The sequence below is a fragment of the Aethalodelphis obliquidens genome, unplaced genomic scaffold (genome assembly GCF_003676395.1).
Source record: "Aethalodelphis obliquidens isolate GAN/ISIS:26980383/991018 unplaced genomic scaffold, ASM367639v1 scaffold2, whole genome shotgun sequence".
NCBI classification, from domain to species: Eukaryota; Metazoa; Chordata; class Mammalia; order Artiodactyla; family Delphinidae; genus Aethalodelphis; species Aethalodelphis obliquidens.
Window position 1 is genome coordinate 21,216,221 of NW_020837946.1, and position 26,155 is coordinate 21,242,375.

Consider the following 26,155-nt stretch of genomic DNA (forward strand, 5'->3'; position numbering starts at 1 on the left):
CCCCCCCCCTATCCCACCCCTCTAGGTGGTCACAAAGCACCGAGCTAGCTAGTGCTTGTCTTTAAAGGGAACGTCTCAGCTGATGCTGGGTAAGATTTAGTCATTGAGAGGAACTCACTCAGGTCCAAACGTATCTAGGCTTTCGATCGCTGAATGTTCGAAAACACAGCATTTCATTGATGCTTCCGTCCTCACCTTCATATTTTAATCCATGACATAGTATGTATCTTTTGCCTGCTTTAAAGTGATGTTTGGGGGATAGAAAGCACCTTTGACTATATAGCAAAAGGCACGTACTGAAATGTTTCAGAGTGATGGTTTTCTATTGTGTGGACTGAAGTTGGCACTATTGCTTTTTTAACCAATCATGGCAGCTGACACTGTGTATCTGGCAAACATCCTCTTCCTTTTTTTTTTTTTTTTTTGCGGTATGTGGGCCTCTCACTGTTGTGGCCTCTCCCGTTGCGGAGCACAGGCTCCAGACGCGCAGGCTCAGCGGCCATGGCTCACGGGCCCAGCCGCTCCACGGCATGTAGGATCTTCCCGGACCGGGGCACAAACCCGTGTCCCCTGCATCGGCAGGCGGACTTTCAACCACTGCGCCACCAGGGAAGCCCAAACATCCTCTTCTTAAAAGGTCACCAATCATGTTGGATTAGAGCTCACCCTACTGATCATTACTAATGATTTTGGTTACTACTTTAAAGACACTGTCTCCCAATAAGGTCCCATCCTGAGGCACCGGACATTAGCATATACACTTTGCGGGGACACAAGTCAACCCGTTAATTGTAGGCACGCCATTGATAGGATTAAAAATACTTACGTGGTTTGGTGGTCAGATGTAGACCCTGTGGGTGTAGTGTGTTGAAAGAGTCTCCCCTCAGGGAGCTTACATTCTATTGAAGGGAGACAGACAACAAATAACTATAATGTAGGTCGTGCAGGGGCAGAAAAGTGTTCCCTTCCTTCTAGGTTCTTTGGCTGGTCTAATAATTAAATTGATATAAGACAGATTAACAGGAGAAAAACAAACTTAATTATGTATATACAGGATTCCCATAAAGATGTGAAGACATAATTGAGACTTCTGTAACATCCTGAGCTAAGAAAAGGGGTAGGCGTCCAGGGGTACCAAGGGGAGGAAAGCCATTCATGGGAAGGCAGAGGAGATGTTTGAAAAACAAAAGTTTCCCTGTTATGCAGATAAGTTTCCCAGATAAAAAATGATTATGGATACAGGCCCCCTTTCCAATATAAATTTAGGCAGTTGAGGGGGAGATAAAGAGCTTTTCCTTAATCTGCTGGGTTTTGATTGCCTTTAGCTCAAAATAATCCTTATGCCGAAGATACGTATTTTGGGGTAGCAAAACCTGCTCCCTTTTGGCTGTGATAAGCACTTTGAAGAAAAATAAGGTAATATGAAGGGACAGAAAGTGACTTTGGGCTGGGGAGCAGAGACCTGAATGAGGTGGGAAATAAGCCTTATGAAGGGCATCCCAAGCAGAGGAAACAGCAAGTGTGGAGGCTCTGAGGCAGGAATGAGCGTGGTATGTGCCAGGGACAGCCAGGAGGCCAGTGTGGCTGCCGCAGAGAGAGCAACGGAAGAGCTGTGCTGTGTGACCCTGAGCAAACTGGCAAGGACCAGACCACGAAGGCCCGGTAGGCACAGTGAGGGTTTTGGAGTTTGTTCTAAGAGGGGTGGGGAGTTCTTTTGAACTAATCAAGTAGAAAATGCTTATTTGTCCCTTTGCAAGATCTGTTCTTCTCCTCTGGCCCGGTTACTTCTAATCTGGGCAGCTCACATTCCCTGGGAGTCCTGAGCAGGCCTGGCCTTACACCATGCCTCCCCCTCCCTGTTGGGAGATACATCTCCAGGGGTCTCTTGGCCTCTGTATGCATTGTGGGCAGAGGCACTGTCTGCCCTTTGTCTGGACTGTCTTTTCAAGGGTGTTTTTATAGTGAGCAGCCTTAGGATGTATAGCTAGTTCTCCCTCTGGAGCAAAAGGCAGGCAGGCCTATCCCATTTTAAAAGGTCAGGTCCCCTGAGTTTAGGGTTCCACGTGCAAATGATGCCCGTGCAGGCATCCTTTGGCCCTCTTCCCGTTACTGTGTGGGATCTGGCATGAAGAATGCTGATCTGGGGACTTCCCTGGTGGTATAGTGGTTAAGAATCGCCTGCCAATGCAGGGGACACGGGTTCGAGCCCTGGTCTGGGAAGATCCCACATGCCGTGGAGCAACTAAGTCCATGCATCACAACTACTGAGTCTGTGCTCTAGAGCCCAGAGCCACAACTACTGAGTCTGTGCGCCACAACTAGTGAAGCCTGTGTGCCTAGAGCCCGTGCTCCGGAACAAGAGAAGCCACTGCAATGAGAAGCCTGCGCACCACAAGGAAGAGTAGCCCCTGCTTGCCACAGCTAGAGAAAGCCTGCACGCAGCAACGAAGACCCAACGCAGCCAAAATGTAAATTAAAAAAAAAAAAAAAAAAGAATGCTGATCTGCTATTGCTGAGTCCTTTGTCTCTGACCCTGGAGTCTCATGTCTTTTGCCAGCACCCATGAAACTGTGACAGGAGACCAGACCGTATTAGCTTGTTAGTCAAATCTTGTATGCTTCACAATTCTTGACACCCTTAAAATAGCTTTCATGTTGGCATCATGACTGAGAGCTTGACCTGGGTCCGTGCTTTGGTGCATGTGTGTGCTTTTTAAACTTTTTTCTGTTATTTTTGGAACCCTGACCCCACCCCGAATGAAATCTACCAGAAAACTGATCAAATTAAAGCTGCCTTGGTCTAAGTAAAGGCAAGAACCTAGATTCCCCATCTCAAGACGTCCCCCAGGCATCTTTGGAAAAGCCACCCAACATAATTTCAAAAACACTGTGTTGACCTACTAAAGGCCCCTTTAAAACTCAAATTTGATATCTGGTAGCAATAATACATTATTCTTATCAGAGACAGACCAGTTATGTCTTAGCAAAAAATTAATTTCCCAGTCATAAATAGGTCAGCACAAATTCGTTTTTTTGAGGAATGAGTTCCAGGTTTAATACGTTTCAGTTACAGGCTATGGAGGGGGAGGTTGGGAGAGGCGGGCACTGCAGTGGTGGGCCCTGGGCATTTGGGCAGGGCTGTAAGGGAGAACGCTATAAACCAGAGGTGCTGAGAAGATAGTAGATGATAAATCACATCCCATTTGAACTACTTGGTTTCCTTGATCCTTATCCCTTCGAGTTGCCTCAGAAGCTTTGAGTGGGGTCTGGCAGAGAGAGAGGGGCACCGTTCCTTTTCACATATCTTTGATGGTGGGGTTCTGTGTGAGGTATCATTTGGAAAAATGACTCTCCCACAGAAACAAGTTTGAAAGCTCATCTTCTTTACTCTGTTACCTGGAGCTCTGGCAGTGGGTATTAAACACAAAAGCAGATGCTTATTTCATAGAGTCCAAGGAGGAATGGGGCACAGCAGAAAGGATTCCTGGGGTTCAGACCCAGCTCTACTACTGTCTCCCAACTTTCCCACTAATGTGCTGTGTGACCTTCAGCAGGTCACGCAGCTTCTCTGGGCCTGTTTTCTCAACCAGGCCAGAGGGAGATGTGGAGGACATGGTCTTAAAAGTCTCTGTACTTAAAGGCTTGTGAACTATGGAGCAGTAATGTGGCTTTTAACCCAAGAAACATTGAGCTGTAGTCCTGGGTGTCTGCATTTTAAGGATCCAGACCTCATTCACGCCCTTTGAGTGAGATGCACTGAATATGGGAATGGGGATGGGGGCATTTCTGAGAGTAAATCAGGTGGCTTTGATTCCTCCACCCCACATTTTCCTCCACAGTCTAGATAAGCTGTGGCCCAGGGGCCAAATCCAGGTTTATTGGCACACAGACACGCCCCCTTGTTTATGTGTATTTTCTGGATGCTTTGGTACTACAAGTGACAAAGTTGAGTAGTTGTGACAGAGACCTTATGTCTTGTAAACCCTAAAATATTTAGTATCTGGCTTGAGGCCATGCTTTGCCTTTGGTTTGGCACACAGTAGACTTGGCTCAAATACTTGTGTGAATTTAATTTTTCATACAACAAGGATACACAACCAGCCCCCTTAAGGGGGGCATCCCATAGCCACTGCTTCATGATACTCTGGAAGAAGACATCCTCTTTGGAAACGGAGAGACTCTTCTAGCCTTTTCATTTACGGGGTGCAAAACATCTTTCAATTACTGATGATTTTTTTCTTTTGAAAAATGCCTATACAATTATGCATCATGTGAGATTAGTCGAAATTTTAAAAAATAACTGCAGTTTCTAAGCTTGTTAACTGTACCGTGGACTGGTGCCACAGCACTGTTTTCCCTTCCCATTCGGGGATTTTAAATGCAGAGGAATTGTTTTAGGGGCTTTGTTTGAATTAATTAAAGCCTGCCATGTTGATAAGGATAAAGGCGGATGACTGACAGGGGAAAGGTCTTGAAAACTGGAAATGGCTGCTGAATGTAGGATTCATGAGGCAGCTTCCTAATGGGCTTGGCAAAGGGTCATCCATGTGTCTGTAACAGCCAGTAAAGACTGGGGTAATTATAACCCATGTGTTAACCAGTGAGTTTCCAGGCAATTACAGGACTGCTTCCACTTAAGCAATTATTTTGCCTTGAGGCCGCGGCATTACGTCATGCTTGAGGCTTTGTCAGGGTAACCTCCAAACACTTGAGTGGGGGAGGTGGAATCTGGGGGCTCCACTGAAGATTGTAGGGGAGTAAAATGTGGACAGCAAATGAGATGCTGAAATTGTAAGGAAAATGTTTTACAAGGCTTGAATCTAAATAATAGCTTCCAACTATTACAGGAACCCTATTGTCATTGGCAGGTGACAGAGAGAGTAAGCATTTTGTGCCTTTTGGCTGTGCTGGGTCTTTGTTGCTGCTCACAGGCTTTCTCTAGTTGCGGCGAGCGGGGGCTACCTTTGTTGTGGAGCACGGGCTCTAGGCGCGCGGGCTTCAGGAGTTGCAGCACATGAGCTCAGTAGTTGTGGCTCACGGGCTCTAGAGCGCAGGCTCAGTAGTTGTGGCACACGGGCTTAGTTGCTCCGTGGCATGTGGGATCTTCTCGGACCAGAGCTCAAACCTGTGTCCCCTGCAGTGGCAGGCGGATTCTTAACCACTGCGCCACCAGGGAAGTCCCTTGTGCCTCTTTTGAAAGGGTCAGTGTGACTCTGTCGCAGGGGTATAATATGCTGGAGATGTGCTTGGAGTGATTAGGGAAGTGGTTTAGTTTCCAGGTACATGTCTTAAAAAGGATAGAGATAGTTTAGAGAAGGTCTGGAGTAGACAATGAAAATATCGAAAAATTAGAAAGTAGGAATCAAGTGATGGGGGAGAGGTGGAGTGAGCAGAACACAGACTGTCAAATCGGATGCACATGGGTCACAGATTATACCCAGTATCAAGCTTTACTAATACTTTCAAAGACACAGACGACCAAGAGGCTCAGGAGAAGCAGAGAGAGGTCTGGGACCTGAGAATGTCTCCCTAGGGCCCCTGTCCCCACAGGGCCTGCACCTCTGACTCAGAATACTAGATGAGTCTCAATCAGGTCCACTGGGTTACCTCACACAGCGCAAAGCATTCAAATTATGAAAGAGCTCTGTTGTATACTTCTCATTATTTTGTCGAATATGTGGCATTCTCCAGGGGCCCTGCCCCAAAGATGCTGGGTGTCTTGAGTCCACGTCCTCCTTTGGGCAGAGACATCCTGCTAAGGGCATTCTGTAGTCAAGGCTTCTTCCTAGCAAATATCGTTAGTCTAGTTACTTGGAGGTTCACTTGATAAAGAAATTAGATAGGGTCACCTGCTTCTTTCCTTTTTTTTGTGGTGGGGGGGCTTATCCACCCCTACCCCCAACACACACACACACACACACACACACACACACACACACACACACGCACAGAGTCAGTAAATGGACCACAGGTCAGCTGTTTAAGTCCTTCCTGCTAGGGGGGTGAAGGTGAAGAGGACCGGTCGGGGTCAGGCAGAAATAAACAGCTTGACAGCTTTCGAATAGAGGAAGAACAACTATAATTTGTTTCCCTGGTGATAAAGTATGGAGGAAGGGTAATTACAAAAAGCGTTATCGCTATAATGAGAAGTATTTTGGTTAAAAAAATAGGAAACTTTCAGATTTGGGGGATTGTTAGTTTTAAAAGCAAATGATAACTTCCTACTTTCTTTCCTTCCTTTCTCTCTCCTGTGTCTCTGCTGAACATCGAGGGCATCACACCGCCTTCCTGGTCATCGTCTTGTCCTTGCTCTGTCTCCCGGGTCCTCCTCCTCTTTGAAGCTGGCAGAGCTCCTGAATACAGAGTACATGCCTCACAGAAGCAACAGTGTTTGCGGCTAAATATTGCGACACACACAGGAACTTGGCGGATTTATTGACAGGCTTTTCAGTTTAACAGAATTCATTGAAATCAGATGAGCTAAGTTCTGTGCATTGCCATCCAGAACACAGTAAATACTTTTAAAAATAAATTCAATTTACAGTAATAGCCATAACTAGAGTTTTCTGTTATTGAGGTAATTAGATACTCGGTCAGGTTAACAAAGGAAGCCCTTAAAAATAATCCTTCTTGGGGATTTTAAAGTTTCTATTCTGATAAAAGAAGTATATGACCATTGTGGAAAATTTGGAAAGTATAGGAGAAAAAAAACCACTATTATACTGTTCTTTCGTTGTTGTTGTTGTTGTTCTTTTTGCGGTACGCGGGCCTCTCACTGTTGTGGCCTCTCCCATTGCGGAGCACAGGCTCCGGACGCGCAGGCTCAGTGGCCATGGCTCACGGGCCCAGCCGCTCCGCGGCATGTGGGATCTTCCCGGACCAGGGCACGAACCCGTGTCCCCTGCATCGGCAGGCGGACTCTCAACCACTGTACCACCAGGGAAGCCTCTATTATACTGTTTCATTGAATTTTTCTTCTGCTTTTTTTTGAGATGAAATATATATACATATGTATACTATACATATATTATGTATATACACTATTATATATTATATATATTATATGTATGTATATGTGTATATTATGTATATATATATCATTGTAAATATACACACTATTTCAAAAAAAATATGCTATAATAAATATATATAGTCTGCTTTAATACTGATCACTAATATATCATTTAAGTCTTTTTTCATCACCTTTTTGTGTTTATAATCAATGCTTTAAAGCACGTTATTTGCATTCACTGTTTTGCACTTGAGATTATTTCCTTAGGATAGATTCTTAGAACTGGAATTCATGGATTAAAGATTTTACCCATTTTTATATATTCTGATACATACTGCCAAATAGTTTTCACTATCTTTGAGGAAAAAAGTAACACCAATTTTGTAACTCTCAATCTTAATACAAAGAGCCCCTTTCACCACACCCTTTCCAGCACCGGACATTCTCATTTTCTTTTATTTTTAATAGATAATTTGGCTGGACAACAAGAAAATATTCATTGTTTCACTGATAATTTTTTTTAACATCTTTATTGGAGTATAATTGCTTTACAATGGTGTGTTAGTTTCTGCTTTATAACAAAGTAAATCAGCTATACATAAACATATATCCCCATATCTACTCCCTCTTGCGTCTCCCTCCCACCCTCCCTATCCCACCCCACTAGGTGGACACAAAGCACTGAGCTGATCTCCCTGTGCTATGCGGCTGCTTCCCACTAGCTATCTACCTTACGTTTGGTAGTGTATATATGTCCATGCCACTCTCTCACTTTGTCCCAGCTTACCCTTCCCCCTCCCTGTATCCTCAAGTCCATTCTCTAGTAGGTCTGTGTCTTTATTCCCGTCTTGCCCCTAGGTTCTGTATGACTTTTTTTTTTTTTTAGATTCCATATATATGTGTTAGTGTACGATATTTGTTTTTCTCTTTCTGACTTACTTCACTCTGTATGACAGTCTCAAGGTCCATCCACCTCACTACAGATAACTCAGTTTTGTTCCTTTTTATGGCTGAGTAATATTCACTGAGAATTCTTGAAGGGTGGGTATTATTTCTTAACTGACCCTTTTGTGAATTATCTCTTGATGGGTTCTGTTCTTTAATATGATTTTTCTTTCTGTATTCATCCCTTGCTGTATTTGTATCAAACATTTTTTCCATTATTTTGCTTGCCTTTTTATTATTTTTTTTTCTTCATGACTAAAAGTTTCAGGTTTTTATTTTGTCAAATTATATATTTTTCTGTTGTCTTGGAGGTCTTTTAAAAGTAATACATTTATCTTGGTGTAGCTATCAGTTCAATGAGATTATGGGTACGAAAGCATTTTAGACAGTGAAAGGCACACTACCTATAATAGGAGCAGTGACTCCTCCCCGCTCCACTGTCACCTGGAAAGAACCTGTAGTCCTTAAGGACACACGCAAGAGTGTTTTCTGGTAGGTCTGGGTAAAGAGGCATCCGTTTGCAAACTTTGCCACAGTGTGTGTTGACATTTGTACAGCACTTTTCAGTTTGGACGAGCCACACTTGAGCTGCTGACTTGCCATGTGTGGCCAGCGGCTGCCGTATTGCACAGCCCAGGGCTGGATGCTGAGAGGTAGACAGACCTTTGAGATGTCCTCTAGACTCTGCATTCAGACAGTCCATTGTTACGTCCAAACTTGCCCTCCATACTTTGAAGAAGCAGCCTTCCTTGACGGTACACGCTTAAAATAATTGGCTGTTTCTATCTTGCCAGAAATTCAAGTCCCCCTTTCCTCTCCATGAACAGGAATTTAATCTTATTATCCTTTGCCTTTGGATAGCAACTAATTGTCTCTCTTGCCTGCAGTGGCCTGAGCAGCAGAATCGGGAATGGGTTCCAGCGAGTTGATTAGGAATAACGATATCACAGGAAAACATCAAGGCCCAGTTCTTCCCACTGGCGGCGTTAGCCAGATCACATCCTGAGTTTGGCCCTTCTCCCATCGCTAAAGCCGTACGTGGGCTGGAACCCCCCAAATTCGGCAAAACTGACTTGAAATCTCTTTGCTTAACAGCCCCATTCCGTGGCTTTGCTGGCACAGTTCCCAGCCGGAGCTGCGAGCTATCCCTTGGCTTTAATCTGGTTAAAACCAGATAAGAATTAGGTCAGGGGCCTCTGGCTGCAAAACAGGCTGTTTCCAGAACTCCAGCGGAGCTGTGGAATAAAAATAAGCAGGGAGAGTCGGAAAAGCATTACTTGGTATTTACATTTGAGTTGTTCTAGGTCAAACTTCTAGCTCTGGTTCTAGGTCATAACACAGGAGCTCACAAAAGGCAGTGGGACTGCAGTAGCAACCAGGGGAGGATGTGCCTTTCCGAGGGGCCTCAAGCAGCAACTGCAGGATGATATTTGGGGTTTGAGGCTCTGCATGGTATGTTGAGTCAAACTGCCCAAACCGCTAGACTTTAGTCAAGTTTCACTTTATTATCTTTTAAGTATTAGAGCATCTGGGGTAAGGTTCTCAGAGCCTAGTGGTCAGTGAAGCAGGCTCACCCCACTAAGGCCCAGCTTTCCCTGGGATTCAGAGAAAAGGCAAGTGAATAGCTCTGGAAGGTCAGTAAGGAGGAGACCCAGATGCAAACATGTAAGCCACAGGCTTGTTCTTCTCTCACTGGATTGGTGGGTCTGAGAAGGCTGGGAGAGAGAACCACAGCAGAGTTTGACCTTCCCAACTGAAAATGCTCCTTTCCGTAGGCCCTAGTTACCAACAGACGGGCCTTTTGCAGTGCGAGTGTTCCACAGTAGTGAGATGTCCAGGCAGAAGCAATAATGAAACTACACACCTCAGATTGGGACTCGAGCCCAATTACATCTCAGTTGGGACTCAAACCCACAATCTTCTAACCGCACTCCTTTGTATGGGACTTGAACCCACAATCTCTGGTTTAGGCGGGGACTCGAACCCACAATCTCCCAGCTGAAACCACACACCTGGTCACAGGACTCAATGGGGCTCAGGCTCTTTATGTCTCAGCAGAGAAGGAATTTCAGCAAGAGGCAGAGTGACAGGCAAGAAGGAGATTTATTGATAGAGGATGCTCGTGATAGAGGACGCTCGTGAAGGATACACGCGGGCAGGCAAGAGAGCTCTGCCCCGAGAACTAAGTGGGAAAGCGGGTTTATTTAGGGAGATACACACTCCATAGACAGAGCGTGAGCCGTCTCAGAAGGCTAGAGGCCCCGGTGTGTCGGGGGGTGGTTGGTTTTTATGGGCTGGGTAATTTCACAGGCTAACAAGTGGGTGGATTATTCCAACTATTTTGGAGAAGGGGTGGAGATTTCCAGGAATTGGGCCACCACCCACTCTTTGGCCTTTTATGGTCCACCTCAGAACTGTCATGGTGCCAGTGGGTGTGTCACTTAGCATATGCCGACGTATTACAATGAGCATATGATGAGGCTCCAGGTCTACTGGAAGTGGAATCTTCCACCATCTTGGGCCTAGTAGATGCTAACCAGTTTGTGTTGTCTCCTCAACAGCTATGTCATTCTTTTAAAGGTCGTGCCCTGTCCCCTAACCTCCTGTCTCAATAAGGCCAAGCCATGTTGAGAGCAGTTTGAGGGTCCTCCAAATTCTGGAGCCCCCGAGGACCAAGTTGCAGACCCCCGGGCACTGGCTTCTCCTTGGCCTCCAGTCCCTACTACTTCCTCCTGCAAGGTTCATCTGGTCTGTGATTTATCCTCTAATACGCCGAGTTTCTCTTTCTGTCATCTGATCTGTGCCATTTGGGCCGAGGTGAGAGCAGAAGGCGAATGAGTGGAGTGGCTGTGTAGGAACAGTGAGATACCATCCCACCTTCCCTGCTCATACACCATGCGTGGAGGACGGAGAGAATGGGCTTTTCTAGTCCAGACAGAGGATGCCTCTCTGGGGTGGGTGGCCTTGACACTGTCCAGACCAGCTCTGAGCTTCCTCTGCACGATCTCCTCTCTCCTGCCTTCCCCACCGGCCCCTCGCACTGGGATCTGGTTGCTGGGCAGTGACTGGTGTGTGGCCAGGGGCAGCTGGAGAGCAGGGCGGGCCTGTCCGTCCTTTGGACCCAAGTGGCTGTGCCTGAGCTGCTTTTGGAATGAAAGTCCCTGCACGTTGTGTTCCATTTCTTTATTTGTGTCCCAGTTTCCACATTGGTGACAGGGAAGGACAATGGAATGGGCTAAATTTGGGCCTAACTGGTGCAGCTTAGGGTGCTGGGAGGAGCACAGGTTATGGAGTCAGACAGACTTGAGTTTAAATTTTAGGTTCCCCACTTAATAGCTGTGAGGGTGCAGCTGAGTTGTTTAGCCTTCTGGGGTCTCACTTAACACGTCTCTAGAAAGGGATCCATAAACCCATCTCGTCGGATTTTCTAATGAAAGGAAGGACACGTGTAGAGGGCCCGGGATGGTGCCTGCCTCGCAGTGCAGCCTCCATATCTGTTATTATTTAAAGAGACCTGTGAAAAGTACTTTTCAAATATCAGATGCTTGATCAGCACAGAGCAGGAGAGGTGAATGGATAATTTTGTTTTATTTCATCGTTCTTGAATTTATTCTGTTTCCCAAAAATATGGGGATCAAAATATCTTGATTATATAAACCTGCCTTGTTCAGAATACACATGGATTAGAAGCCACGTGGCTTTTCCTGATAAATGTAGTGCTGCTTTCTAGGTTCAAAGCAGGCACTCAGTCACCAGCAGAAGGTGGCCTTTCTGTGAATTGTCATATTCACTTGCGTTCAGCCAACCCATCGGGACGCCGGCTGTGTACAGAGGACTATATACAACGTGGAGGAATCCAGGTTCTTGTATCCATGGAGCCCACAGTCTAGCGGTAAAAGAGACGTTACAAATGCCTATATAACTATCTCGACAGTAAATAACTCCACAGCAGTTCCCATAAAGGGGCCGAGGAATTTCAAAAGAAGCGACAGTTACTTTCAACTGGTAAGAAAGGCGAAGGCTTCTCAAGGTGGTGGCATTTGAGCTGAGCCTGGAAGAGTGAGTAAGAGACGGCAGTGAAACGCGGGCGGGAGTGAACGTGGTCAGAGGCACACAGGGTCAAGATGGAGGGTCCTGTCCAGGATTGAAATTTTCAGTAAGTGGTGGGGCACCCCTGGAGTTCTCTGGGAGGGAAATGACCCAGTCTGACCTTTGGGAAGATAGCTGGTTGGGAGGAGACTGGAGGAGTTAGCTTCTGGAAGCAGAGGGACCTTTATTGGAGCCGTTCAGTCCAATGAAGCCTGCGGCAGTGGGGAGAGAAAAGACAGGAATCTTGTGACAGAGGCCGAAGCAGCAGGATGCGGTGACGGATTTGGATGTGGAAGGTGGGATGGAAGGGGAGTGAGGAGCAGATGACCACGTCGGGAGTGTCAGAGGGCGGGCACTGGCTTGGTGGAGGCCAGTGGGGAGTCAGATTGGGCTCTGTCGAGTGGCCTGGTCAGCCTCCCATCCACATGTGGAGGTGTCCGGCAGAAGGGGTGCATTGGAGACCTGGAGCTGAGGCTTGGGGTCAGGGCAACAGAAGGAGACTTGGGAGTCACCGGCAGGGAAGTAGTGACAACAGAAGCTAGGGAGTTAGGGGAAATTATCCAGGCAGGTGGAGATGAGAAGGTCCAAGACAGAGCCTTGGGAAAGGACTGCATGAAAAGAAGAGGCAGAGGAAGAAGAGGATCCTGCAAAGGGAAGAAGAAGGGTGAGGGAGATAAGCTGGAAGAGGCGTCTTAGAGGCAATGGTCGGAATCTCAGACCTCCTGCTGGCTGACTCCAGGGAAGCACCAGACCTTTCCTCCCAAGTATGGTGGGATTAACATCCACCCCACTAAGTGTCCTGAGGGGTACTTAGTAGACGCTCATTCCTTTTCACCTCTCCCACAGAAACCTGGGGAGGCACGGGAAGAAGGGGAGGCCATCAGCATTCAGTGCTTTAGGAAAGGACGTCCCTGTTCAGTCACTAGTGAGCTGAGAAGGTGGGGACAGTACTCTGACACTTGCCATGGGTTGCAGATCTGAAAGGCCGATTGCCAGGGACTGGTGAGTAAGGAGCTGAGGAGGAAGTGAGAACAGCTATGGAAGCTCCCTTTGAAGCCACGTGGCAAAGAAGGGAGGGTGGAGAACGATGTGGCATTTGAGGAAGCCTCGGGGTAAAGGGAAGGGCTTCCTGGCTAGTGCATCAGTGAAACCAGCTGTCCTCTCAGGAAGGGGGAGCTAGTTTCTTGCAGAATTCTTTTTCTTGGCTTCGGCATCTGAGGTTCAGGCTTTCGGGTGTTTGTTCAAAGGTGCCAGCTGCTTAACTCTGGAAGGTGGAAGCCCGTCACGTGAGCCAGGGAAACTGCAGCTGGTCGCCTGAGCCCATCGGCCGTCAGGACCTTGGCTGGGTTTCTGAATTAGGCGTCTTGTGACCCTGTCATCTTGTAAGCCTGGCAGGAGAGGGCCGCCAGCTCTCCGGGGACATTTCCAGGGGTCTTCTTCTGAAATGAGCGACGGGGCATCAAAGGAGGGAGCAGAGGAAACACCCAGTAGGTAGGTGAGTCTAAGAAACCCAGGGTTTTCCCCAGTCCTGAAGCCTGAAGCTTAGTTTCAGAAAAGTATGAGCAGTTTCACAGCTCCCTCTGTTGCAGACAAGCACAGCCTGGTTCCAAACATTCACCTTTTCAACTTTGTCTTCATGATCTCAGACCTTGGCAGTGAGCTGCCCACCCTGTCCGCATCTCGAAGGGAGTGGTTTTGCCTTTATCTCACTCCTCGGAGATGACTTGGAGCCAGGTGGACGGGAGGGCCTGTGGAGGGCGGGTGGGGAAAGTGGGAGGTGGCTGAGGTCCTTCCACCCGTTCCGAGGAGGGGAAGCAGAGCCGAAGTCCCCAAAGGAAGGACCGGAGCACAACGTCCCAGGGAGTCAGCCGTGGGGAAGGACGTTCCTGGACCTGGCTGCAGTCTTGGCTAGAGCCTGGGAATACTTTGCTCCTAGAAAAGTTTGTTTTGCTTCAAGGATTTCAATGGTGTTTTCTTAGTTCCTCCTTCAGGTCGGTCTCTGTTCTAAGTATCTGCTCTTTCGTCCTTCCCTCGCTTCCTACCTTGCGCACACACCCCCTCCCTTCCAGTTTGAAGGGGCAGTGTGGACAGTGTTGGCCCTACAACCAGACTGCCTGGGCCTGAAATCCCAGCTCCCCACTTACTGGAGTGCACACCTGAGCAAGCACTTCACCTCCCTGAGCCTCAGTTCCCTTGTTCTTCAGGTGTTATAATCATATTCATCTCATGGAGTAACGTCATATTATGAGAATTAACTAAGTAAATACATATAAAGAGCTTAGAGCAGTATCTGGGAAGTAGTAAGTCCTCTGTAAATATTATCTATCTGTCTGTCTGTCTGTTGTGCTCTCTGTCTCTCTCTCTCTCTTGTTGTAAATTCCTTCAGATCCTTTTTGGATTTTTCCAGGTGACACAGAAAGAATATATTATGTTGAAAGAGCCTATAGAAATTATATTTCTAGAAGTTATAAGTTATATAGTATAAAATACAATTTATAAATTTCTAGAAGTTATGAAATATAAATTATACATTTCTACCAAAGTATAGAAATTATAGCTTACAGCCCCAGTGATGGAGAGCTCATCATCTTGCAAAACCTTCATTCTGGTTAGAGCGTTCCTTCCAACATTGATCATCTTTCTGTGGCTCTACTAACACTAACAAGCCTTAGCAGACTAAGGAATAAATAAAGTTATTAGTTCTTGTTATTAGGAGCAAATAAAAATACATCCGATTCTTAGGTTGAAAAATGTCAACATAGCCAAAGGACCAGATGCAAGGACGTGTCTTCCACATGAACTGCTGCTAATAAATTTCGACCTACAGTTTTTAATGTCCTAGGCCTTATTTGTTATATGTTTCAAACCTTGATTCTCACATTCCGTGGGTTAGTTATCTATGCTACTTTTGTGACCTTTGGCCTCAAGAAGTCACTGATAAAAATGACTAGGCCCTGAAACGGAAACCCCGAGCCCTTTCCTGCATTATTAAAAACCTTCCTCCAGGCTGACATCAACAGTTTTGAGTACTCTTCAGTAGCTGCAAAACTACCCGAGCCTGCGTTATCCATTTCACATTCCTCTGTGAAAAGCAAACATGAGAGAACCTGTTAGGGGCCTGTTAAAATCCAGATATACCTCCCACCCTCCCATGTAGTACATGGCTTTCTCTTACTTATCTGAAATTTCCCACTACCTACAAAATGAAAGAAAGCTGTAGGCAGAATGGAAAGCAGAAAGCAAAATGGGAGAAGAAGTCAATATGATTTTTCTATCTTTTGGAGACTCTCTCTTCATTTTAAATAGAGAGTAGCATAAGACGATATGAATTAGTGAAAGTTGAAAGGGAAGAGATAACAGTTACAATGTTCAAAGAATTCATTTTACCAAAAAGCTATCACTTTCAAGTAAAAGTATTTGGTTACTCTTCATTTTGCAGTTCCCTGATTTCGATGTTTAATTTTTGCAATACAGTGTTATTATAGCCACAATTGTATGGAGTCTTCTTTTAATGTCGGTGTTGAGTTGAAGTGGGAATTCCCAAAGGGATGTATACAGTGTATGATACATGTGGGTACTTGGTACTTTTTTTTTTTTTGGCTGTGCCACATGGCATGCAGGATCTTAGTTCCCCAACCAGGGATCAAACCCGTGCCCCCTGCAGTGGAAATATAGAGTCTTAACCACCGGGCTGCCAAGGAAGTCCCTACTTGGTACTTTTTGATAGTGATGTTAGAAAGAATGACTAGGAAGTAAAATGTCTTAAGGCATTTTCTACTTTTGAGGCACATTTAGGAAAATATTGTAATTTTTTTAGGAGACCATTTTCTATAAAACAAGTATATATGTTTATTGTAATTTTGTTTCTGTCTATACCAGATGGTCAAAACGTCAAGTTAAAGAAGTATCTGGAACCTTATATTCTGGTACAGAATGATTGCTAAAATATATTATTAAGTGAAAAGTGCAGGGTATAGTTTGCTACCATTTATGAGAAAAAATGGAAGGGTACCGGAGAAATTGGTAACAGTTATTACTTGTGGAGAGGACACTGGTGGCTGAGGGACAGTCTGTAGTGCATTTTGAATTGTGAATCATATGACTGTATTACCTAACTTAAATAAACAAACAATAAATGAATAAGGAAAAAGAAGCTGGGTCAGGGAAGCAACAATAAGTAGTTACGCTTTTATTTCCTTTTATTAAGGGTATATGGGTCTTGGAATTAGATGTACTTAGATTTGAATTCTGACTTGGCTGCTACTGGCAGTTGAACGTAGGGAAAGTTACCTCACTTCATGTAAAATTTGGGAAAGACCTTCTTGGCTGGGTTTTTATGCAGATCAAATATAATAAGGACCGTTCCTTAAACTTAAGTTTGTGATGATCTGGTTTGAGGGTATGAAATAAAGCAGATGAAGCAGATTTAAGCCTGGATATGAGCATCTTCCTCTGAAGATGGCTTTTCACTATCCAAGAAAGACAAAAGACATGATCATCTTAATGCTTGGGTTCCGGGTGGTGAATAGATTTTGGCTGAAAGTTATTATGAATCAAAAGTTAACTTTGAATAGATCATTATATCCAGCCAAAAGTGTTCAACATGTCTTTGCAATTAAGGAAGTTGAGTGGTTAAGCAAATGATAGCTAGACCCTTCTCCTCCGGATTTTTGGAAGAAATTAGCCAATGAGGTATACGCCATCTCCTTTCCCCTGTTATAGCAACAGTCTTGTGAGAGTTGAGAAGCTCTGCTCTGGTGGACAGAATTCAGGGGAGACACCATAAAGCAATCCCTGGATGCAGAAAAGGACTGCTGTTATATCTGTGTCATTGCCTAAGTCACTCCTGGGACGGAAAGGTTGAACCCTAGGTAGAGCCATTAATACTGCATTCTCTGTAAGCCATATCCATTCCCCGCTAAACAGCTCGATATGCTGAACATTTTTCCCCAGGGGTTAGAGGTGGGAAAATATGAGATTAATATTTTGTGCTCTATTTATAATTACCTTTTTGTGTATGTACTCAATGAGTGGGCTTTATAACGTGAATCTTTCAGACGTAAGGACCAGAAAGAGAACTCCAGTTGTCTAAACCAGAATGGAATTAGCTTAGGTAACAGAGTTCCAGAAACAGGACTGACTTCAGATGAAGTTTGATCCTGAGGCCCAGGATGGCCTTAGGCTCTACCTCTATGTGATACTTTCGTCTTTGTCCTCTTCTGAATGTTGATTTTTCTTTAAGCTGGCTCTTCTCAGTGTAGTACAAGTGATGGGACCGTTTCTCGGTTTTGTACCCTCACACCCCATCCTCCAGGGGAGGAGAGAACACCACTCCCTATCATCCCAGAAGCCCCATGGATTTTGTTGCCTCTCCTTGGCTTGAACTGGGTACTGTGCCCATACCTGAGCCAATAGGATATGCTGATTGGCTTAAGTTATTGGATTTCAAGCCTGGCACCCCTTCAAAGGATTCTGATTTCATTGCTCTGGGAGGTGGATCCCATGCATTGGTATTTTAAAATATTCCCTGTTGGTTCTAATGTGTTGCAAGGTTGAGTTGATTAGCTTAAGCCAATCAGTGTCCAGTCTTAGAGCTGAGAATATAACTGTTCTCTAAAGGAAAATTGGGGTAAACTTGACAGACTGATGAGAGAAGGGGAAAATATATCTTGGAGAAGCAAACGTCAAATGTCTGCTCGTGGCAGACAGATCAGTTGCCCCAGTGTCTGTATCACATCTTTCTTTTTTGCTACTAGAACCCAGATTTTGTTTGGGGCCACAGTGTACCAGCCCCAGGGGATAGATCGTGATTTGTCCAAAGACTAATGAGAATCTGTGTCCCCACTTGTCCTGTCTCCCTTGCAATGAGAGAGAGAGAGAGAGAGAGAGAGAGGGAAGAGCTAAATAGCTCTCTTTGTCCATAGCAGAGAGTACAAAGAAATTTTAAAGTCAATGCATATGAGATTGGAAGTGTAAACCTAATATTTGGAGGAGTTATGGAAGTAGCTACCAGAGAAGAAGAAAAGAAAGAAGGAGGAAGAAGAAGAGAGGGAGGGGAGGAGGAAGAAAAAAAAATGTTCAGAAGTAACTACTTCTGAAATAAGGCAAAAATAGAGAATGAGAAAGTAAACTTTTATTTTTCATTTTATACCCTCTGTTCTCTTTGAATTTTTATGTGATTATATTATTTTTATAATTAAAAATAAATTAATCTCTTTTGAAGTTGTTCCTAAGAGTATAAGATGATTTTAAAATATATGTCACCTATTGTTACACATCATTGCTAGGAAAACTAAGTACTGTCTATATGGCTCCATGGGAGAGACAACTGGAAGCCTGTGGCTGGGTCTCTCCTGGACTCCACTCCATGTGCCTTTTGGCTTTACTGAACTTAATCTGTATGCTTTCACTGTAATAGACCATAAATATGAATATAACAAATAATATATGTATGTCACCTATTGTTAGCGTACATTTCTTTAAATGTATAAATCACCTTTTTAACAAGAAGTAAGAGTACTTTTTGATGGTGCTATGTTTCCACAACCTCACACTAACACAGTGTAGGTATGAATAAAATGTTTTAATTTTATGCGTGAGAAAATGATCCCAACTCAAGGTCAAGGCAAGCTCATGGGATGGAAAGCTGCAGGAGACCGAGCTCCTGATGGTGGCAGGAGGTTGAGCTTTGTTCTCCTTTCATGTTTGGCCTCATCCTTCTTATCTAGCAACCCTGATCTGATTTGGCCAACAACTAGGGAGGAGAAAAACCTCAAAAACTAAGCTAAGCATCTTCAGTTACTTGTTTTCAATCACATTTTTTCAGTTTGACTTGGTTCCCAGGTACCTTATGAAATTAAATCTGCATGATTTCTTTTATTACACCTCTGCTAATGTATTCATTGTTAAAAGTTTCGGGCCGCAGCATCACAAAGACCACAATGTATTACTTCAGAAATTACGAGCAAACAAAGATTTTTTTAAAATAAGAGTTTAACTTTTGATGTCTAATAGATTTGAGCATCAAGTCACTTGTGAAGAATATTTAACTTGTTATTTTCAAATTGTTTGTCTAAAGAAAATTGGTACAATTTTTAAAATGTAGAAGGACATCATAAGACTTGCTTTTCTCTAATACCAGGGAATAAATGAGTTTCTTTAGTTGTGGGTAAGATTTTGTTCATCACCGTTTCTCATTTGCTACATTTAGATTCTGTCCTTTGGGGTCATATGTTAAAGAGGAGTTCAAATTCCCCTCTTATTTCTTTTTTCAAAAGCCAGTACTTAGTTAAAACTCTGCCCAAGCTTCTTCTGGCTTTAGAGCTTTAAATTTTGCACAGAACTTTCAAATACTTTCATATATGATTATCCATGACTATTCTGTCAAAAGAAGACAGTTATAATATGGATTTATGAAATGCAGCGTTTCGTTCTGTTAATCCTAACAGGTACTTATCACGTGCATCGTGTGTGGATCCATCCTTAGCGGATTTTAAAATATTACATCGTTGCTTCACCGTCTAACAGTTTATCAGAGGAACAGACACTGAAACGGAATGGATTTGTATAACATTCCGTGTTAGTGTTTAGGAATAGCAAAATAACTGATAGATGGACAGCAAGAAAAGAAAGATTAAAAAAAAAGTCTGAAGCCTGGATTACCCAGTGATGAATGGGTCTCCGAAAAATAGAGATTTGGCTACACTTCCTTCAGGACAGAAGTTCTGAGGCATCAGCCTAAGGAGCTAAAAGAAAAATTAGCAGAGACCTTTAATCGCAAGTTAATGAAGCCACCTAGTGGTATGTTACATCATTTAAGGTTGTGTGAACATGTAAAGCATCTCATCTGTGGATTGACTGTGTGGGTCTCTAATCAAGTGTGAGTCGAAGCCTGGTCACTTTTCATTTAATCCAGCCAGGAGGGTCAATTTCATTGAGAATAAGCACAGTGCTGCTCTGTGTAATCTTTTGTTTATTTATAGTCTTTTTTTTTTTTTTGGTACGCGGGCCTCTCACTGTTGTGGCCTCTCCCGTTTCGGAGCACAGGCTCCGGACGCGCAGGCTCAGCGGCCATGGCTCACGGGCCCAGCCGCTCCGCGGCATGCGGGATCTTCCCGGACCGGCGCACAAACCCGCGTCCCCTGCATCGGCAGGTGGACTCCCAACCACTGCGCCACCAGGGAAGCCCTATAGTCTTTTTTTAATCAAAAAGGACTTAAGGTAACGTACATGAAAATACAATGAGGGCACAAACTAGAAGAAGATGAGAAAAGACAAAAAACATAAAGATATAAAAAGTAGTAAAAATTTTGATAATTCAAAAATGCTTTCAAAATCCTATATGTTTTCCATGAAAGGACTCGACATTTTCAGGTAAGCGTGGAAACTGATCAGTTATAAAATTCATAATGTTCAGAACAGTGAAACATTTTTTAGGAAAAGTGAGATCCTACCTACTGTCAAGAGCAGAGAAAATTTTCTTCTGGAGCTCCTCACAAATGACGTACTGCCTAATGTCATGTATAGTGTCCTCAATCCTCATAATAGAAATCATCCTGAGTCTTGGAAGACTGTTTCTTAACTGAGCCTACGCTGCTTTGGAGGAGAATGTGCACCAAACTCCATTTTCAGGGCTGCATTAAAGCATTTGGTCCTCACAATAAGCCTGAGAGGTAGGTAGTATTACTATCTCCATATTACAGATGAGGCCACTGACACACAGTGAGGTTATGAACTTGCCCGAAGTTAGGCTGTTAATAAATAATGGAGCTGGGATTCAAACCTGGGAAGTTTGGCTCTGACACCCATGCTCTTTTCCAAAATGCTGTATATACTGAATGACCCATCCAATGAAAATGGCAATACTGTATTGAATACTTACACAGTCTGTGGGGCATTAGGTAGGAGTGCTTTAACATGGTGCTGAAGATGAGGTCAGGATTGCATATTTCTGAAATGACGCAGTCAGCGTTGCCTTCCAGTGTCACAGGCTTCATCCCTGACCCCAGCCACTGCACACTTATGCAAACACATGTGTATACACACCTTTGGTCAAAAACAGAGGACCAGGAAAGAGTACTCAGATTCATCACTTCCTGATTTCTAGAAAATTGCTGAAATCCATGACCTTTTTATAAAAAATTCATTTTATTGCGGTATAGTTGATTTACAATGTTGTGTTAATTTCTGCTGTACAGCAAAGTGATTCATTTATACATATATATACATTCTTTTTCATATTCTTTACCATTTTGGTTTATCACAGGGTATTGAATATAGTTCCCTGTGCTCTACAGTAGGACCTTGTTGTTTATCCATTCTATATGTAATAGTTTGCATTTGCTAATCCCAAACTCCCAATCCTTGCCTCCCCCTTCTCCCCTCCCCCTTGGTAATCACAAGTCTGTTCTCTGTCTGTGAGTCTGTTTCTGCTTCATAGATAGGTTCATTTGTGTCATATTTTAGATTCCACATATAAGTGATATCATATGGTATTTGTCTTTCTGACTGACTTCACTTAGTGTGATAATCTCTAGGTCCATCCATGTTGCTGCAAATGGCATTATTTCATTCTTTTTATGGCTGAGGAGTATTCCATTGTATATATGTACCACATCCTCTTTATCCAGTCATCTGCTGATGGGCGTTTATGTTGTTTCCACGTCTTGGCTATTGTGTATAGTGCTGCTATGAACATAGGGGTGCATATATCTTTTTGAATTATAGTCTTGTGAAATCCATGACTTTTTGATGCCGTTGTATCTTCAGATCCAAGATCTAAAATGCAATCATAACAAAACGCGCTTTATTTTGCTAGCTTTTCTTTCTCAAAGTGGTATCTATAAATGTTTGGGAATGGCAGCTAAATTGATTTCTCTTAACCAGTCATGACAGTTGATTAGGGATGAGCGAGGCAAGCCTTGAAAGGAACTTGGTAGGGAAATAATGGCATCATTGAAACATTTCCGGTTAGTGGAGTCAGAATATCATATAACTTGAGTCTTAAATTGAGCATTTAGAATGATGTTCTTTTAAGCTGTGCATTAGGATACTTGTGTGGTTAATGCTCTTGCCAAGAGGAAAAGGTATACTCTATAAAATGACCCTTCTCGATAGAGAAGTCTCCTTGAAAACAAATTTCCATGGCATTTAGAACAAATGCCTAGCTCAGTAAAGATTCTGATGCTCCTGAAAGGTTCAAGTTCTGTTTGGGGACCTACTACTCATAAGATTGAAGTTTTCAGAATGATAATCTTTTAATAGTTCTGCTGAATGCTTGAAAGATTCATCCTACAATGGGAACATAAATGAATGAGAGCAATGCTGAGATACGGTGAAAGAAACTGGCTGGAAGTCAAGAAACTTGGGATCTACTTCAGGTCTGCTTTATTCTGATAACAAAGAAAGACACAAATTCTTTGTGTGTCATTTTTCCTTTTTTTTTTTTTTAAGATTTTTTTTTTGATGTGGACCATTTTTAAACCACCGGACCGCCAGGGAAATCTCTGTGTGTCATTTTTCTCATGAACTTTGGAATGAGATCTGAATTCAAACACCAATTCTGCTACCCGTTAGCTGGATGATACTGGATTAACCAGTTAACCTTTCCTGGCTTCAGTTTCATTATCTATAAAATGGCTTCAGTAATACATAGATTTTATTCGGTACTCACTGTGTGCTGGTATTTTATATATAAAGGGTTTTTTTATACCTTTTATCTTTATAACTATCTTAAATGGAATGTTCACTCTTGTTGTCCCTACTTTACAGGTGTTATCACTGAAGTTGAAAGAATAGGTAACGTGAAGAGTTTAATTAGGATAATTTATGTAATGTGTCATATCACCTGGTATACAGCAGATTCTCCAGACATGGAGCTGATGTATTCCTGTTGATGTCATCTTCCCATCTCCTTCTGTTCTTTTGGGATTTGTTTTGAAGATTAGTGAAGAGGAGAACCACAGGCTTAAACAGCTTAACTTTGGGAATTAGGGATTTAGGCCAAAATGTAAAAATAAAACTGAATTTTTATTTTCCTACAGGAGTGGCAAAAACTCAACTACGATATCTACACCCTGCGACAGATTCGAAGGGAAGTGAGAAATAGATGGAAACGCATTTTAGAAGATTTAGGTGAGTCTGAAAGTGATTATGAAATGGTAAAAATATCCAGTTGTGAGCATTCCTCTTGACTTTCTCCAGCATGGTTTTTATGAAAGGAATGTCAGTAACTGACTGATTAAGGCTACTGTGTACTAATTATTTTCCCAATCCCGTCCTCCCTGTATCCTCAGATAAACATCTGATGTTTCTGTTATCATCAGACCCTGTCTTGAGGACATATTTTGCCGTGTGTTACTCCATCTCTCCTCAGTATCAAGTAGCACAGGGCAGTGGAATCATATGGGCACCACCATTGACTTTTTTGGGCATTGTACATTGATTGCATTATGTGGGAGTGATTGGCCAGTTAATCATAGCTTTATAAGGTAAGGCAGATGGGGAGAAATATTATTTGTAAGAGAGACAGCAAAATACCTGTGGTATTAGAGTAGATATTGGGTATTGATTTTTCTTAAACCTGCCAGGGTTGTGATACAATAAACATGGTCCTCACATTACAAAGTAAGCTTGTTTTCATGTTTTAGAATAATGAATTTATCAATTTTGAAGTCCTCAGTCCTTCTGCTTTGAAAGAGAACATGACACCTTGGCATCATAACCTTTCAAAAGTGGGGTACCAAGTTGCTAGCCGCTGTTGCTTTAGTTGGGATATGATGGGGTGGGGTGGAACTCTCCCTCTTTACTCACCCAGTATTGTCCTGACTTCATAGTCTCCTCTTTATGATGTAAGTTATCCCAGGAAGGGTAAATCTATGAGTCTTTTAGACCTTTGCAGTAAGTAATTTAACCAGTCAGCCATATTGCCCCGGGGAAGGCAATCTGGGCTTGGAGAAGTAGGGCCTGAAGGTGACCATTGTGCAGGTATCAGGGGAAGTAGGAATTCAGGAAACAGGGGAGGAGGTGAAGAGTGGGGAGTGGGAGAAGGGTTTCCAAACCAAGAAAAGGGGCAGCAGGCAGTCAGTGGATGAGTATCCGAGGCTTAACTCGGAGGAAAAAGTTAACAAAGAAAATCTGGTAAGAAGGAATCGCAAGGGAATTTTAATTAAGGACCCCACCAACCTCACTGTGCTGGGAAGCAGCACAGGCAGTGGTGCCTTGGGCTTCAGTTTTCTCATATTTCTAATCCACTGTTGGGTCCCTTAATCTCCTGCAGGACCATCATTTCCTTGTGACTAATTAACGTGAGGGTTCAATCTCTTTACCTTAGGTTTTCAAAAGGAAGTGGACTCTTTGTTGTCAGTGACCAAACTCAGCACCATCAGTGATTCTAGAAACACAAGGGAAGCTCGGGAGATATTGTTGAGACTGGCTGAAGAGACCAATATTTTCCCAACCGGTTGGGAGCTTTCGGAGAGATATCTCTTCGTTGTGGTAAGTGGATGTCTTTCTCCACCTGCTCTGATTTTGCTCTAAAGTTTTGCTTCTCTATTAGTCCATAGTCTCAGCATTCTCACACCACCAGCTCCACCATGGTATGAGGTATGGCAGACGATTCCGGCATCTTATGCATTGGTACCCAGTGGCCAGCACATCATAATCACTTGGAAGGCTTTAAAAATTCAGGTTTCTGGATTGCACTTAGACCGGCTGAGACTTGCATTGTGGCTCAAGAATCTGTCTGTATTTTTCAGCCAATTTAGCTGTGCGGTCAGCTTTTTGAACCATTTCTAGGTCAGAGAGATGTGAGAAATGTTGTGTGTATAACCTAAGATTGAAATATGATTTGAAAGGACACTAAGAGCAGTGGAATGTTTCTTGGATAATGTAAGTAAGGGCTAAGGAGTGTCTCTCAATTTGTTGGGAAAAATTTAATAAATGTTTTACTCACTCATCATTATTTCTAGGATGGATATTGTAGTTTTTAGATTGGTTTTCCCACGAACATGGCTTGGTTCCCATCTTGACAACATTTGTATTTTTAATTTTTTGGCAGGACCGTCTCATTGCACTCGATGCTGCGGAAGAATTCTTTAAAGTTGCCAGTCAGACGTACCCCAAGAAGCCTGGGGTCCCATGCCAGGCAGATGGCCAGAAAGGACTGCACTACCTTCCCTTTCCAAGTCCCTAAGGGAGAGGCTACGAGGCAGAATGGAATTTCTCTTACTGGAACTCAACAGCCTACCAAAGTTGGACAGATGCGTGTAAAAGAAAATGGGCAAGAAGAGGCTAGCTAAGAGAAGAAGGATTCTGAGTCCTACAAAAGTCTCAGCGTTTGGATATCTGCTCATCATGAGGACTTGACTATATGAAAGTTGAGGCTGCGTTGAAACGCCCTGGTGATCTTGCATCAGAGAGTTGGTCAGTGGGACATTTCATCATGGGTGATTAGATTCCAAGAACCCATTGCCCCCATTTTGGTTTTGGTTGTACAATAAGCTCTAGCCACTAATCCTATTGGGAGAATAGGATGTTCTAGTTAATAAAATAAGATTAATAGAGCTATCATTGAGCCCAAATATGGATTACCAATTTTTAAATAATTGTTATATAATATAGGCTAACACCAAAATAATACCAGGCGTGACAAGACCTTTCTTTGATTTGGAAGCACCTACAGAACCTTGGAGGTGTTGGAGGCATCATTTTGGGATTATTCAGAAGTTTAGATGTACCAAATAAGAGGACTATCTAGGAGTGCCGCTCAGAAGTGAATCCTAAATAGAGTGCTCCCAAGCAGAACTTCCTGCAGCTCCATGTGAAAAGCTGTGTCTTCAGCTGTGGTACAAGCATCTTGAATTCTCAACGTTATTGATATCTGGTTACCTCATTTTTACATATTGTCCAGCTCTAGTCCACAAACCCTTGATATTTTATCTGGGATAGCATCTATTTGACCTTTACTGTCTTCTCTTCTCTTTAACCTGTTTCCAGCTTGTTGACTGAGAGTTGCACCTGCCCAGGGATCTCTCATGCAGCGTGGCCTCAGCTCCAGGACCCAGAGTGGGCACGGAGAGCCCGTGGTCACAGTGCACTGGGGTCAGTGCTC

General features: G+C 43.5%; 1 protein-coding gene across 1 annotated transcript in view; it reads left to right on the forward strand.

Moving 5' to 3' along the window:
• MREG (melanoregulin) overlaps positions 1-25,625 on the forward strand; it is a 65,942-nt gene extending 40,317 nt beyond the window's left edge. Inside the window, exons 3-5 of the mRNA XM_027122048.1 lie at positions 23,088-23,178; positions 24,377-24,540; positions 25,103-25,625. Of these exons, the coding sequence (XP_026977849.1) occupies positions 23,088-23,178; positions 24,377-24,540; positions 25,103-25,237 (390 nt within the window). The 3' untranslated portion in view covers positions 25,238-25,625. The remainder of the gene's footprint in view (positions 1-23,087; positions 23,179-24,376; positions 24,541-25,102) is intronic.
• The last annotated feature ends 530 nt before the right edge of the window (positions 25,626-26,155 follow it).